Raw genomic sequence first — 14,187 nt, 5'->3', positions numbered from 1 at the left:
GGGCGCTGCCGCTGCTGCACCTCCGCCGCGGGGCCCGGGCTGCCTCCGCGTAACACTGTGCGTTATGTTTGGAACATCAACTGAAGCTGGTACCGTGAGGTCAAGAAGTATTATTTATGTATTTATTTATAAGTCAAGCACGCACATTGCCAGGAATATTGCATTATCAGAGTAGGGCTTCACTTAGAAGTGATTGATCAGCGGTAAGAAAGACGGGTGGGAACGGTGGCATGCTGTATCCTGCAAACAATGGCGACCTGGCAAAACAGGAGCTGATACTTTTTTCTTAAGCCTGTTTTTCTGGGCCTGTTCTTAGTGTTAAACTGCTGATTCAAAACTTTCTTGCCCTCTCTGACAGCTGGGGAAGTTCAAGGTCTTGAATCGTATCTGAAAACAGCCTCGTGTTCAGGTGTGTGCAATGGCTGCTGGAGGGGAGGGGATGTGATCTGTGCGGTTTTAAATATTCATCTTGTTGGGGGTTTGTTGTTTAAGATCTGTCAGAAACTTTCCTTATGCAAATTGAAAATGATTTGTCCAATATGGCGCATCTTTGAATTTATTCACAACCTAGGCTGTCTCCTCTGTTCTTAATGTCAAGAATCTTTTATCTGAAATAAAGTTCCTGGCTACCTCGTAAGTACTTTACAAAGCATTTATAAAATGTTTGGGAGTCAGTGAAGTTAATAACAGACTAACATCTAAACATGTTGAATACTATGGAAAGTAACATCTCAAACTGCTTATAAGGTTCTCTTCCAATCTTTTCCCTCAAACTCATCTAAACTGTAAGCTTCTTCAGCTAGTCATGATGCTTGGATACAATCACCTTTTGATATTTTTATCTGGTTCAGGATCACCACTGGTTTGTACTCAGTCTTTTATGGCTGAAGAAATACATATAATCTTGCTAAATGACAAGTTAATGCACTCAGATAATTTATCTGAATTGCAATTTGGCATTCTGGGTCTCCATTTCCAAGAGTGCTAATACTAATGTCTAAGAAAAATGCTGCCCGTCTTGGAAATTCCATTTCTTTCAAGGACTGGACAGCATTGAAGATGTGGGGGGAAATGTTAGCTACAGAAGTAGGTAAGTTTTCCAGAAGAGTGAACGCTCATGAGAGGCTTCTGGTACTCTTCTGGAAACAGAAGGAAATGAGTCAGGATGTCTTGCATATATGATGATGTTGACAAGTGAGAGAGGAAGTTTTTAGCAAGTGACTCTATAATTCCAAAGGGACAGAAATTCCTCTGTTAAATAAATGTCCTGACAGCTTATCTGCAAATTTAAAAGCTTGCCCAACTTTACTTTGGGTTCTGCAGAACATGTGCAGTATTACGAGGAAGTTCAGTGTAATGTGCAAATGCCTTTCACGGAAGATACACAACTTTGGAGCCCAATTGTCAGTGCAGACTGATAGGATGCTACTATATTCATGCTTGCCTGTTTTCTGACTTGACGTACGCTTCTCTTCATTTCAGAAATGGAAAATCCTGAAGTGGCTGTGAGCAGCTGCAGTGCTCACGATGATGAAAATCTTTGCAGTTACAAACGACATCCGTCAATATCACAGGAGGGGCTTTTGGAAGACCATCTTAGAAGGAAGTTAAAATTCTTCTTCATGAACCCATGTGAGAAATTCTGGGCCCGGGGCAGGAAACCTTGGAAACTTGGGATTCAGCTACTCAAAATAGCAATGGTTACTGTTCAGGTGAGTAGCTGTAGAAGCAGGGATTCTTCTTAGCCCATGGGAAGTCAAATGAGTGCAGGTGACAAATGCTACTCACGGCACGGTGCAGAGAAAGGCAGAGGACAGACTGCAAAACTGTCTTAGTTGCATATATGTAGCTTAGATCTCAGATGTCATAGTTTTATCATAAAATTACTGACTGAAAAAATAGCTTTCCTAAGAGTAGAGATGAAAGGAACCATGTTCAAGGGCTCAGCTTGACTTCTTACTTTACTTTCTTTTCGCACCCCCCTTTTTTTCGATGCCAGTCTATTTCCCCAATATCTTCTTCCCTGTGAGTGTCTGATGGAGGGAACTGTTCATGTTTCAGTGTCACAGTGATAAAACCTGAAACTGGTGGTATATAAACTCTTGTAGTGAAAAAAATTTTTTTCCTGTCACCCAGCCTTGCACCATAGATTTAAAATAACACATTTATCTGCTGCATGAAAGGCAATTGATGGTCTCAAAGTTTTGTGGTTAAGGAGGAAGAAGGTCTTTCACAAAACCTTTCTAGTGCCTCAGATGATGATCCTTCAGTTTCCCACATGTGATTTACCCTTACGGTGCTGTCAGTGCCATGACAATACAAGTATAGAGAATGTTTTCCATGGTTGTATGACTGATGGGACAAACTGCAGAAATATTAGTTCTGCTATGCATCTGGCATCATGTTTGTATCCCTTCATTTCTGCTTCGTTTTTAAATGTATCATCATCTGTCCCGTTTTGCAACTAGAATAAAATTTGATGGTGGAAGAACCTAAATAAGAAAGAAGATAATGCTGATTTAGCCTTTTCAGAGAAAAAACTGCCTGTAGGTAATTCAGTCTTAGCACTGTTTATTTCCTGGTGTATTCCTTGTGCCTAGCACGCTGAGCTTGGCCACAGAGCATTTTGGTATCTCTGTAACTGAATTATCCTTATCGAAACATACATACCCATTTTGCATCGTGGCCATAAAACTAATCTGTAGAGTGCTGATTTGGACTTATCTCTGATGAGTTTCTTCACAGTGCTCTTGGCACTAGGTTTGAAACAATAGTCACTGAAGAGAACTGTGAGCTCCCACAAACAATATAGCACATTCTTCTAAAAAACTTTTCCAGCCTGGATAGTAGCAAGCAGGGGTTTATGCTATTTTTTGTTGCAATGTATTTGTTGTATTTGTTATATTTGTTTGTCAGAGGTTATGCTGTTACAAGCACAGTTTTGATCAGTTATTCTCGAAGCACTGAAACCTGTGAGAGAGATGCTTGTTTTTCTGTCCTCAATTTGCCTTTTGTGTGCTGGAGTTAAGGACTTCAAAGCAGGGTCTGGCTAAGTCCTGTCCTGCCTTTTTTGCTGAGCAACACTGATATTCCCCAAGGCAAGTCATATTAATGTCAGGCTGAACTAACAAAGCATGTGTAACAGTATATAGGTAGCTTGAATTTGAGATGGTATCCTTTTCTTTGTAAAATGCAAGTCCTTGGCCAAGATGCTGGTAAACGCGTTAAAGGAACATTCTTGAAACCCATTATTTCCTTAAAGTCAAACTTCTTTTCAGCAGCTGTGAAATGGAGTAGCTTGCATGTAACTGCTGTGACTACCAGTGTGACAAAAGAGTGGCTGTTTGTAGGACAGGATTCATATGCTAATAGAGAAGCCAACTTTGTCTTTGAGCAGGAAATATAAATGTCTTTTTCAGCTGGTGGTTTTTGGACTGAGCAATCAAATGGTGGTTGCCTTCAAAGAAGAGAACACTGTTGCATTCAAACATCTCTTCTTGAAAGGATACATGGACAGAATGGATGATACCTATGCTGTATACACACAAACAGATGTCTATGACCAGATATTCTTTGCAATAAATCAGGTAAGGATTGTCGCTGCAATATATACCATATATATGCTCTTTACCTGGGTGCCTATTCTTCCATCTTCTGTAATGGTGCCTGAAACTGAACTTCTAAGCCTGTTGCTTAAGACTGGAGTATTGACTCATTCAGGTTTTCTATCATTGCCAGAGCATTGTACTGTGGCAACATTCTTAAAGCTAATCAGCATACTACTTCTGCACTAAATGTGCAGTCCTTGGAGTTGAGCCAGAGTTCTTTGCAAGTAACAAATTAGACTTTCCTGTAAGGATTGTAAAGAGAAAAAAATAATAAGCAAAAAGGTAACTAGATCCAAATCCTGCACTTACTGTGCTTGTCAAATACCTTAAAGTATTTGAGAAGTCAGCTGTAGTGTAGTGTAGGTTTCCGAGCTCTTTAGATGAACTTTTAAATGAAAAAGATGGGTTGTGGCACAGATCCAGACACTTCTGGATTGTTTTCTGGTTGGTTGGGTATTTTTTCAGAGACTAGCAGCTTTGGTGTCAGATCTAAGTTGGTTTGTCTGTTTGTTCTGAACTTCAGTACTTACAGCTGCCCAACATCTCTGTTGGAAACCATGCTTATGAGAAGAAGGGAGCAGAAGAGACAGCTCTGGCCCTCTGTCAGCAGTTCTACAAACGAGGAATCATCTGTCCTGGAAATGACACCTTTGATATAGACCCAGAGATTGTGACTGGTGATGAACCTAATCTATTTTATCAGTTCTTTGGGAAGGGGACCCTACATTTATGATAATTCTTAAAACCCCCTCACTGTACTGTATAGTCCTATCACATGATCTGTACTGAACTTATTACCAGCCAAAACTGGTAAGAAAACAACCATGTAACTAACCTCTAGCCCTCACCTCCATGGTTAGCTGTCTTTTATGTCTACTGCCACAGAACAAGTGATGAGCTGTTGGCACTGATGGACATCTAATACAAGTATTTTGGGCTAATTTCAGGAGCCCTCCCTGTGGATTCATGATTAATAACTTGGCTCAGGCTTGGTTCAGGGAAGCCAACGTATTTGTCAACTGGCTTCACAGATGACCCCTCACTTAAGTGTGCTATCTTGTCTGGTATAGTCAACAGCTCTTTACAGCCTTGGCAGTGGGAATGGCAGATTAAAGTTAAAGAGCATGATAACCCATGAGATGTTGTTGTGAGTCCTTATCCATTGCAGACTGTTTGTACGTTGAACCAATGATGCCGTTAGGCAACACAACAGTGGGAAAGCACAATTTGAATTTCACTCTGGATTTCCACAGGTGAGGGGGAATCAGTACCTCCTGTATTGGGGTATTCGTGCATTTCTCTAATGTAAAAGCTAATACGAAGTTCTCTTTGCAGACTGGTGATGGTGCAGCTCAAGTTCAATCTGAAGGCAATTAACCTCCAGACTGTTCGTCACCACGAGCTCCCTGACTGTTATGATTTCACTCTGAGGGTATGTAGAAGCCTGCCATGTGCCTTTCTGTTCAAAACGAGAGATAGTTCCTGATGATTTACCATACAGAGTCAGTGCAGGTGCTTTCTAAAGTGTTGGGCACCACGGACTGGTCCCCACTGGTGGCTGGCTTACTCTGTTGTGGCCTAGTGTACCCTGTAAATACCGCCGGTTGTCACTGTGGGAGGTTAAGATACGAGTGCTCATGACATGGTCCTGAAGCACTTGTTTGACTTTTGTGGTATAATCCATCCGAAGTATAATGAAAGCATAAACCTCTTCTCTTCAGAGAGACACTTCTAGGAAGGGTTGTTTTCAGATTACAGAGGAATGAGGCTGTAGTTTAAAAGAATTTCATGGAGCATCTAGTTGATTGATCAATTTATGGCAAATACAGGGTTCACCAGATTTGTCTCTCACTTTGACAGCATTTATTTGAATAAACTGGAATTGCCTTAGGCTTAAACATATTTTGTAACTTCTCTCCTGGGAGAATTATTCTGAATCATTATGCAGGCTTAGCTTACAGTGTGCTACATATGTAATGTTTAAAAAGATATGCACATTTTGTTTGTTTGTTTGTTTTGTTAATACAGATAGTGTTTGATAACAAAGCACACAGTGGAAGAATTAAAATAAGTCTAGACAATGACATAGAGATCAGGGAATGTAAAGACTGGCACGTTTCTGGATCAAGTAAGTGACATAAATACATTCAAATTTTCACGTTAAATTTTTGCCACACTAGCACAATGTTTGTTAAACTCTTTCTTTATTACAAGATGAGGCACTATTGACAAACATTCTCTAGTGGCTTGGCTCTAAATCCTGATTTTCTAAGGAATTGTTCTTCAACCTCTGATCTGAAACCCTGGGAATCCAGCCACACCATTATTTTCCTTAGCAGTTCTCAAACCTTGCACCATTGATAATGTCAAACCAAAATTTTTCACATCTCACTGTGCATCCTTCTAGCTTTGGCTATTGAATTTATGCTCCTTGTTGCTTAAGGTAGGCTGTGAACCATTCTTCCAGCACTAGGCAACAGAAGGACACATGATAGTGTTGGAAAGTAGAAACCGATTCACTCTTATTTCAGGACGTAGCACCAGGAAAGATAAGGAAGCGCTGTTGATAAGGCTTGCTAGAGTGGAATTGCTAGAAATACTTCTACTGGTGCTTAAATGTTGTTTGGCATGTATTTTGGTGTATCGGAAATGCACAGTATGGCTAAATTATATTAAATAGTTACTCACAAGAGCACCCCTTGTTGGCAGCTATTGGGTCTGGTCAAAACATTGCCTGAGATCTTTTTTGATTAGAGAAAACAATATCTTTGAAAGTCAGAAGCTTTCCAAGACTTCACATTCCACTTATTTTTTATTTTTTGCTAAAGGAAGCAATAGGATGAACCAGGTTGATTTTTCTGCTTTGCCACTTTCCCTTTTGCTGTGCCTACATCAGTAAATTAAGAGCTGGTAGTGAAAAAAGAGAAGTTTTGGGTTTTTTTTAAAGATCCAGATTGGAATAAATTTGGAGGAATTTAATGAAATGTATTACAGAGTACAAAACACACCACTTAAGCAAATGCGTATTCGCTACACACAGTTTAAGAACTAGCTTTGCTAGCTGCCATGGTACAAACGCACACCAGATGGCATGCTACCTCTAACAGATTGCTAGTGCAACAGTACAAGGTTTTGCTATCAGGCTTCTGTAATAATCCACATCTGATACCTGTGTAGATTGCCTCTGTAACAGTTTTCAAAATCATCTGCTGGAGTCACTGTATTATTTTCTGAAAGTCAAGAAAGAATACAAAGGTAAGGATTACAATTGAACAATAACAAGTTGTTGCTGTTCTGGACTACACTGCAAACCCCGTTTAAATGGCAACAGTACATGTGTTAGTGACTTTGGTATAAGCAAGAAGTAGGTGGGCTTTTTCTGAGTACTGCAGTTTGTGAAGTCAACTAGAACTTCAGTATAGCATTTTGGAGAATTGCTACATCTTCTTGAAAATTTAGCATTAATTTATTTCAATTGTTCTTCTCAATCACTTTTTTAGCATTAAAAATCTAATCCTTACACTGTCTCATTGAGCTTTGGCTATATAATAGGTATGAAAAAAGGGGTCTAGTGGTAGATTTGGTACAAAATTTGACCTTAGTTGATCAAGACTGTGAATTTTAGTAACATAAGAGATGGAGAACTGAAGGCTAGCTCAGTGTTGGTTGGCTAGCTGAGCAGCAGTGCATATTATCTGTGCTAGTCTAGGACAGAAAACCCATCTGATAGTCAAGTACTGGTCTGGAAGAGAAGATGCTACATTCCTGGGATTTTTTTTTTTTACAAGTTCTGTCACTCCAAAGGCCATTCCAGTGCTTGTAAAATGGACAGTTCTAATTCTGCAGGGCTGTAAGAAGCACTTGCACTCTGGTATACTTTTGATGTGGTATCAACCTTCCTAAATTAACTGAAGTGGTGGTATCCACAGTGCAGATGCACTTGTGTCTCATGAAAATATGTCAGATAAACTTTTGTAGGAAAAATGCTAATATTTTTCTTAATTCAGTTGTATAAATAAAGTTAACATCAAAACTTGATTCTTACTTCAATATTCAAGATGGTCAAAAGGAGGAAATGCATCTGACTATAAATATGTACATTTTTGTTCTTGCAGTACAGAAGAACACTCATTACATGATGATCTTTGATGCTTTTGTTATATTGACTTGTCTGGCTTCATTGATCCTTTGTACACGATCAGTGGTTAAAGGAATTCAGCTCCAAAGGGTGGGTATAACTCTTTCCTTGGAAAGTCTTCATGTCTTGTGTAAGTCTGATTAACTTTTTTCTTTCCTACTTTCCCGCAGGAATTTGTAAGCTTTTTCCTGTATTATTATAAGAAAGAAGTATCTTTCAGTGATCAAATGGAATTTGTCAATGGGTGGTACATCCTGATTATGGTCAGTGATGTCTTAACTATTGTTGGATCAACTCTGAAGATGGAGATACAAGCTAAGGTGAGCTTTTTAAACTGTCAGGTGGAAGCAAAACCGATTGTTTCTGTCCCAGCTAGGTTTAAATCTGTTGGAAGACTTTAGGGTGGCTATACTTCATTCTCTAGCGGCATGAAGTTTTAAAATTCAGTCTTCTCTGGAATTGTAACTGAGATGTGTTGTTTCCAGTTGAGACATAAAAAACCTCCAATTATGTCTAGATATTTTAGTTCTAATTATCTTTGCTTCTTTGTGACACCAAGGAATAAAATTAATTCAATCTCTGGAAGTCTGAGACTGTTGACTTTCTCTCTTCCCCAGTTAGGACCACTTATATTTGCTTATTTGATGATTTTTTTTTTTTTTTAGATTTAGAATTTAACTTTCTGGTTCCTATTTAACAAGTGTTTAACCAGCACAGAGGCTCTCTCCTTAAACATCACCTTGCTGCTTTCCCAGCTTCTGGTTTCTAGCATGTACATTAACAGTCAGCCACAGCCAGATTCTAGGCCTTCAATTTCCAAAATAAACTTAATAATGAAAAAAAAGGCCAACTTTAAAAAGCATATTATTTGCAACCAGAATTAGGGAAGAAAAATTATTATAATATGCAATCCTGAAGCACTCTAATATTCAGATAATGTTGTTGTTCACCAAATCTGTAGCAAACTTTGAAGTGTGACATTGCAACACAGCAGACTTTGGACAGTAGTGATGAAAGGATGGGTCAGAAATCCATCTGGTGACAGCTTGACAATCCTAAACACCCCATACAAACTGCCCTATCTTACCTTAGGAACTATAAACTCAGGAGTAGGAAGAAGCTGTAAGGAAGTTGGCTGATAGCTTCAGCCTGCTTCAGGAGAAGCAAAGACAAGAACAAGATTAGAGTAAGATCTTATATTTGGGATTCCAGTATCTTATAAATACATCTATTTATATATGTTTCCATTCTAAGAGAGTATTTTACTAAAACTCTTCTCTACTCGAACATTTTACTTCATTTTGCAAGCCTTGCAGGCCATAAAAACAAGATTTTGTTCCATGTTCTTGTGTGAAAGTCAGTGGCTGAATAACAAGTTCACATTAAAGTAACCTAAATTTGTGTTTTGTCAAGCTGTAAATGACTTATGCTAATATAAAAAATTAGAAACCCATTAGAGGAATAAAACCAGATAATAGTGAAAAATTCTTACTCAGTAAGTTGTCATGATCCATTTCAGAGTACAGCAACAAATTCAGGGAACAGGGTACATGCTAACTTGGATGAAAACAGGCCAGTATGTATAGGTGGAAAAAAGTAATGAAGTGCCAATAAAATATAAATGAAGTACTGGTTAGAATTAATTAGAAGCTGATTAGTCTTCTCCTTGGTAACTTTCTATACCTCACAGTTCCTGGCCAGCTAACAAGATCCTCCTTAGTACTCATCTGAGCTCTGCTGACAAGTCACGCTGTTTTTTAAAAACTGCTTTGCTTACATACTGGAAGAACCTTCTATGCTCTGCTGTTCTAAAGTCACATTGACACTGTCCATGGGGATACAGCGGAGGGATTCCCAAGTTGCTCTGGGGAACCTGCCAGTGCAGATTCCAGAAGCAGTTGCTGCAGGTCTGGAAGATGCATGACAACATTTGCAGTGCCACTCTGCAGGTTTTAGTGAGCCATGTACAGAGGGGGTGACTCTGCATCCACCATGCTGCTGCACTCTTGGCCTTGCAAATGAAGCTTGTCTTGTCAGGATCTGTTTTACAAACAGCCAGATGTAAAGGCTTGTGAAATAAGTTATACTTCAAAGTGCGCTTCCTCTCTGGTGGGACTTCCGCACTCTAATGCATATTGCCCCAAACTAAATTTTAATGAGGGAGATTGCTAAGAAAAATTATCTTTCTTAACAGATCTTTGTAGTAATGAGTTGCAATTTAGAACCTGATGGTTGTTATTTGTTATAATACTTGATATATATTTTTTATTTATTTTTCCTTTTTTTTTGTTTTAGAGTCTGACAAGTTACGATGTGTGTAGCATACTCCTCGGAACATCCACTATGCTTGTGTGGCTTGGAGTCATTCGCTACCTAGGTTTCTTTCAGAAGTATAATGTAAGGATCTTCTGGGATCTTCGTGCTGTTGGTATTTATTCTGTTTGTTGCTATAAGAGGGCTGGAAGAAATGCCTGGTTGAATTCTAACTGCATTGCTTTGTGCAGCTTCTCATCCTAACACTGCGAGCAGCATTACCCAGTGTTATGAGGTTCTGCTGTTGTGCTGCTATGATCTACCTGGGCTACTGTTTCTGTGGATGGATTGTGCTGGGACCATACCATGTGAAGGTAATAGACTTACCATGAAAAAAGGCAACTTGAGTAAGAGAATGGATTCCAAACAAATGAGAGATTACTACTGTTGTCTTCTAAGTTTCCATGTCAAGGCTTCCCTTAATATACAAATAGTGCATCCTCAGCATGATGCTGCTCTGTTTGAGGAGTCTGGCTTCCATGACTCAATCAGACTTTCCTGGAGTTATGAAAGCTCTGAGTCAGAAGTGGAAGCTGCTGTGACTCCCAATCACATGCTGGTATTTTGAGAAATAATTTTCATCTTGTGGAACTCTAGTGTCAGACTTAAGCTTTGGAGACTTTATGCTTATCCCTTTTAAAAGTGAAAATGGCTTATCTGAATTAAATGTGTACATATACAGGAGGTGCCAAACACTGCTCATTCCTCAAATGTTTTACTGTTTGCACTTGCCGTACCCTGACTGTACAAAGAGATCCAAGGCAGCAAGTCATCAGCTGTGCATCTTCTTCATGTTATGTACAGCCTTTGGATCCAAATAAAGCAGCGATGGATGTCCTTGTCTTCTTCCCTCCTCTCTAGTTTCGCTCCCTGAACATGGTTTCTGAATGCCTTTTTTCACTGATCAATGGAGATGACATGTTCGCTACCTTTGCAAAAATGCAGCAGAAAAGTTACTTGGTTTGGTTATTCAGTAGGATCTACCTCTACTCCTTCATCAGTCTGTTCATCTATATGGTGCTGAGTCTCTTCATTGCACTCATTACAGATACGTATGAAACTGTCAAGGTAAGCATGGACTCTTTGTTTGGAATAAAAAGGCAAAATTGGTGCTGTCAAGACTCTCATCCCCCCTCAATATTGTGACTTGCAGTGCATGCCAATATAAAGGATAAACATAAAGGCTACTTTTGAGGGTGTAAAGTGATGAGAGGCTTTAAATCCTTGCCTACTTCAGTTTTCTTACAAGCCTATCTGATTTCCAGCTCCAGTGGAAGCTAAATACCTACTAAAAAGCATATTCAGTTCTGAGAATCTTAGAACTTCAGACTTGAGCAATGTTTGAAAAGCAGTCTGGGGACGATTTGGGTTATTTTATGTTTTAGCCTTGTCAAAGGTTTAACTAAATATCAATTTCCAGCACTACCAGCAAGATGGGTTTCCGGAGACAGAACTTCAGAGATTTATATCACAGTGCGAAGACTTACCAAACTCTGGCAGGTACAGGTTAGAGGAGGAGAGCTCTGCATCTCTCTTCTGTTGTTGTAATGGTAGGTACCTGTATTAAAATTACACATTAAGGTATATGCAAAAGCAGGACACCACAACATGTCCCTGTTACAGTGTTTATGAAGAGCACTTAATTTTTTGGGGGGAGAGGGATGGAGGGAAAAAAAAACCCCACCAACATAAAAATCCCAAGCTGTTTCTAGAACTTTAGAATGGAGTACTTTAGCAAAATGTCTGCAGCCAAAAAACTCCTTAGGAGAGGCGAGAGAACTTTTTTAAGTTTTTTTAACTTTTTTAAGAACTTAATTAAGAATTACTTAACATGAAAAATAGTACAGAAAGTTAGACAATATATATAGTAACTTGGGAACCCCGTATGTGCGATGTGCAAGCATTAACATTGCCTGCACCCAATGCAATAGACAGGGCTCATTCAATGTCATCTTACCCATTTTTTAATGATGCCTTGTGCAGTAAGGTATCCTAACTTAAATGGTAGTGGGCCTGAAACTTAGGGAGAAAAGCTTGCCAAGGTTTTAGGACAGCATGCAGTCAAGGTACTATCACAGCACCTGGAAAAGCATTGCCTAACTTCCACTACGGAGAGCTTAATGCTTCAGTTATTTGAAGCTTTGTTTCTTTAGGAATACTGATTGCAGGATATGTGGTTTATGTTTAACCTGGCTGGCAGCAACTCTGAGTTTTGCTTGCTGAATGGCCCCTTGGTGGGGGAGCCTTAAAATATTTGCAGCTTGGTTGAAAAGATCAAAGACATTTGCAGATCCTTGGTATTGGGCTTTTCTGGTGTGCTCTGTTGTTATATGCCAGATAGATAGAATATATTTATGAAGGGGAGGAGATGGGGATGTATTTCAGAACAGGGAGAAAACAGAGCCTTACTGGAGATGAAAGTGTGGGATGAAGCAGAGCAGGGCATCTTGCTCCTGGGTAAAGGGCACAGACATGTTAATATTTCCTTTTCTGTACACACCTCAACTTAACCAGGCAAGAAACCCAACATGAGGTGGGACAGGGTGGGGATGTACTTTCCCCACTGACTGTAAGGCAGAGAAAGGACCTCTAGAAGAACATTCAAAAAGGAAAACTTGGGTACTCTCAAGCAACTTGTTCTTCAGAAATACTGGGCAGCCATCAGCTGCTGGCTCTGGACTCAAATTGAGCTGTAGGCATTTAAGTGCCTCATTTCAGAGCATTGTTTCCTAAATGGGTTACCTGCTCTTAAGTTGTTTTATCCTGGTGCCAAATGTCTTGGTCCACTTGCATGCCTCATACGTATCATGCATGCTAATGTTACAAACTGGTTTTTGTCTGGAAATAGTGTGTTTCTTTCTCTAGAAGCTAGATCAGGGGCTGACTTTGCAGTTGCCTGTGAATACTGGACATTGCTCCATTAGCTCTATTATTGTGGCCTTCTGGTTTGACTTTAAAACAAATGATCTGTAGGAGAAGTAAGTATCTATCTTGAGTGGGATGTTGCATTATGGCTTCTGCTCCTTAATTAGTCATGCAGCCCCACAGGACATAGAAGGCTCAATTCTTTCACATGTTCAAAATGTTTTCTGGTGATTCACAGCAGTTTCTTATGAGGGTATGTCAAATAAGTAAGTAAATAGTTCAGAGGTATTTTTAAGGTTCTTTGTACAATGAGACTACTATTTCGATGCATGTACCTGACAAATTTTTCACCCTCTCCTATACAGGTTGTAGTGAACATACGTAATGGATTGTGGGAATGTATCATGGAAGCTTTAAAGGAGCACATACCACAAGAACTGGACAGTGGAGCTTGTGGAAAACCTTATACCTAAAGCCTGAATTTGCTTTTGTCAAAAAACAGTGTAAGCCTGTGGCAGAAGCTTATGGTAAACTTACAGTCTTTCTGATTAGGCACTCTCATTACTAGTTCAGGGGTTTAGGGCGTTGTTTTTTTATTAGCTTTGTTTATTTGTTTCCTCAGTTAAATTGTGCAGAGGGCATTAAAAAGCTGTCTTGTGTTCAGACACTTTGCTAGATGATGTGAATAGAATAGAAATGCAGTAACTTTCAACAATAAGTAAAAATAGTGCTAGACAACTGCAGCTTTAACCCCAGCCTAGCCCTCAGTACTGCAGGCTATGGCTGACCCATCACTATATGAATGGAAGCTCACTCTAGAGCTCTCGGCATCTGTTGTTTATTTGCACTCAGTACAAATAAACTAAAGCTATACATTTTGGTGTAATTTGTTTCTGGAGACATTAAAATACAGCTGAGAGCATAAACAGGTATTTCTATAAGCATAAGTACCACTTGATACAAGTAGCAGTCCCTTCTCAGAGAGGCCAGGGATATGCCAGGCCAGAACTGAAGCTTGAGGGGTTTGTTGTGGGGAGAAATGTAGATGTTCTCCTATATCCAGTGCTGGGTAGGATCAGTTACAGTCTTCGGCTTCACGGTGTGCTGACCTTATGTTTTTAAAGGAAAAGTCAGACAAAAGCACTTTTAAAATACCTATTTTTTTATTTGAAATCATCCTCTGGTACACAAGTCTGTAAACCTGAAGTCTAAACTAATTTAAATACACGGAAGATATGTCTCTCAGAGTCATATCCATGTGTA

At 39.4% G+C, this 14,187-nt stretch overlaps 1 protein-coding gene across 1 annotated transcript; it reads left to right on the top strand.

Annotated features, from left to right (window-relative positions):
• The first annotated feature begins 1,484 nt into the window (after nucleotides 1–1,484).
• On the top strand, nucleotides 1,485–13,321 carry MCOLN3 (mucolipin 3). The gene is made up of 13 exons (XM_010016537.1): nucleotides 1,485–1,712; nucleotides 3,420–3,587; nucleotides 4,132–4,285; nucleotides 4,777–4,861; nucleotides 4,944–5,040; nucleotides 5,637–5,736; nucleotides 7,724–7,836; nucleotides 7,917–8,066; nucleotides 10,042–10,143; nucleotides 10,251–10,373; nucleotides 10,921–11,127; nucleotides 11,480–11,609; nucleotides 13,290–13,321. The coding sequence occupies exons 1-13, from the start codon at nucleotides 1,485–1,487 to the stop codon at nucleotides 13,307–13,309; spliced, it is 1,677 nt and encodes a 558-aa protein (XP_010014839.1). The 3' UTR covers nucleotides 13,310–13,321.
• The last annotated feature ends 866 nt before the right edge of the window (nucleotides 13,322–14,187 follow it).

The sequence above is a fragment of the Nestor notabilis genome, unplaced genomic scaffold, assembly GCF_000696875.1.
Source record: "Nestor notabilis isolate BGI_N333 unplaced genomic scaffold, ASM69687v1 scaffold22586, whole genome shotgun sequence".
NCBI lineage: Eukaryota > Metazoa > Chordata > Aves > Psittaciformes > Psittacidae > Nestor > Nestor notabilis.
Note: the sequence above shows the minus strand (reverse complement) of the source record. Positions and strands in the feature narration are given on the sequence as shown.

What these genes read in the sequence shown, in the direction of transcription:
- MCOLN3 (XM_010016537.1), top strand. Translation starts at nt 1,485, where the DNA reads ATGGAAAATCCTGAAGTGGCTGTGAGCAGCTGCAGTGCTCACGATGAT. An exon ending in AGACCCAGAGATTGTGACTG is followed by an intron (nt 4,286 to 4,776) that starts GTGATGAACCTA and finishes TATCCATTGCAG; the next exon opens with ACTGTTTGTACGTTGAACCA. An exon ending in GTTTCTTTCAGAAGTATAAT is followed by an intron (nt 10,144 to 10,250) that starts GTAAGGATCTTC and finishes TGCTTTGTGCAG; the next exon opens with CTTCTCATCCTAACACTGCG.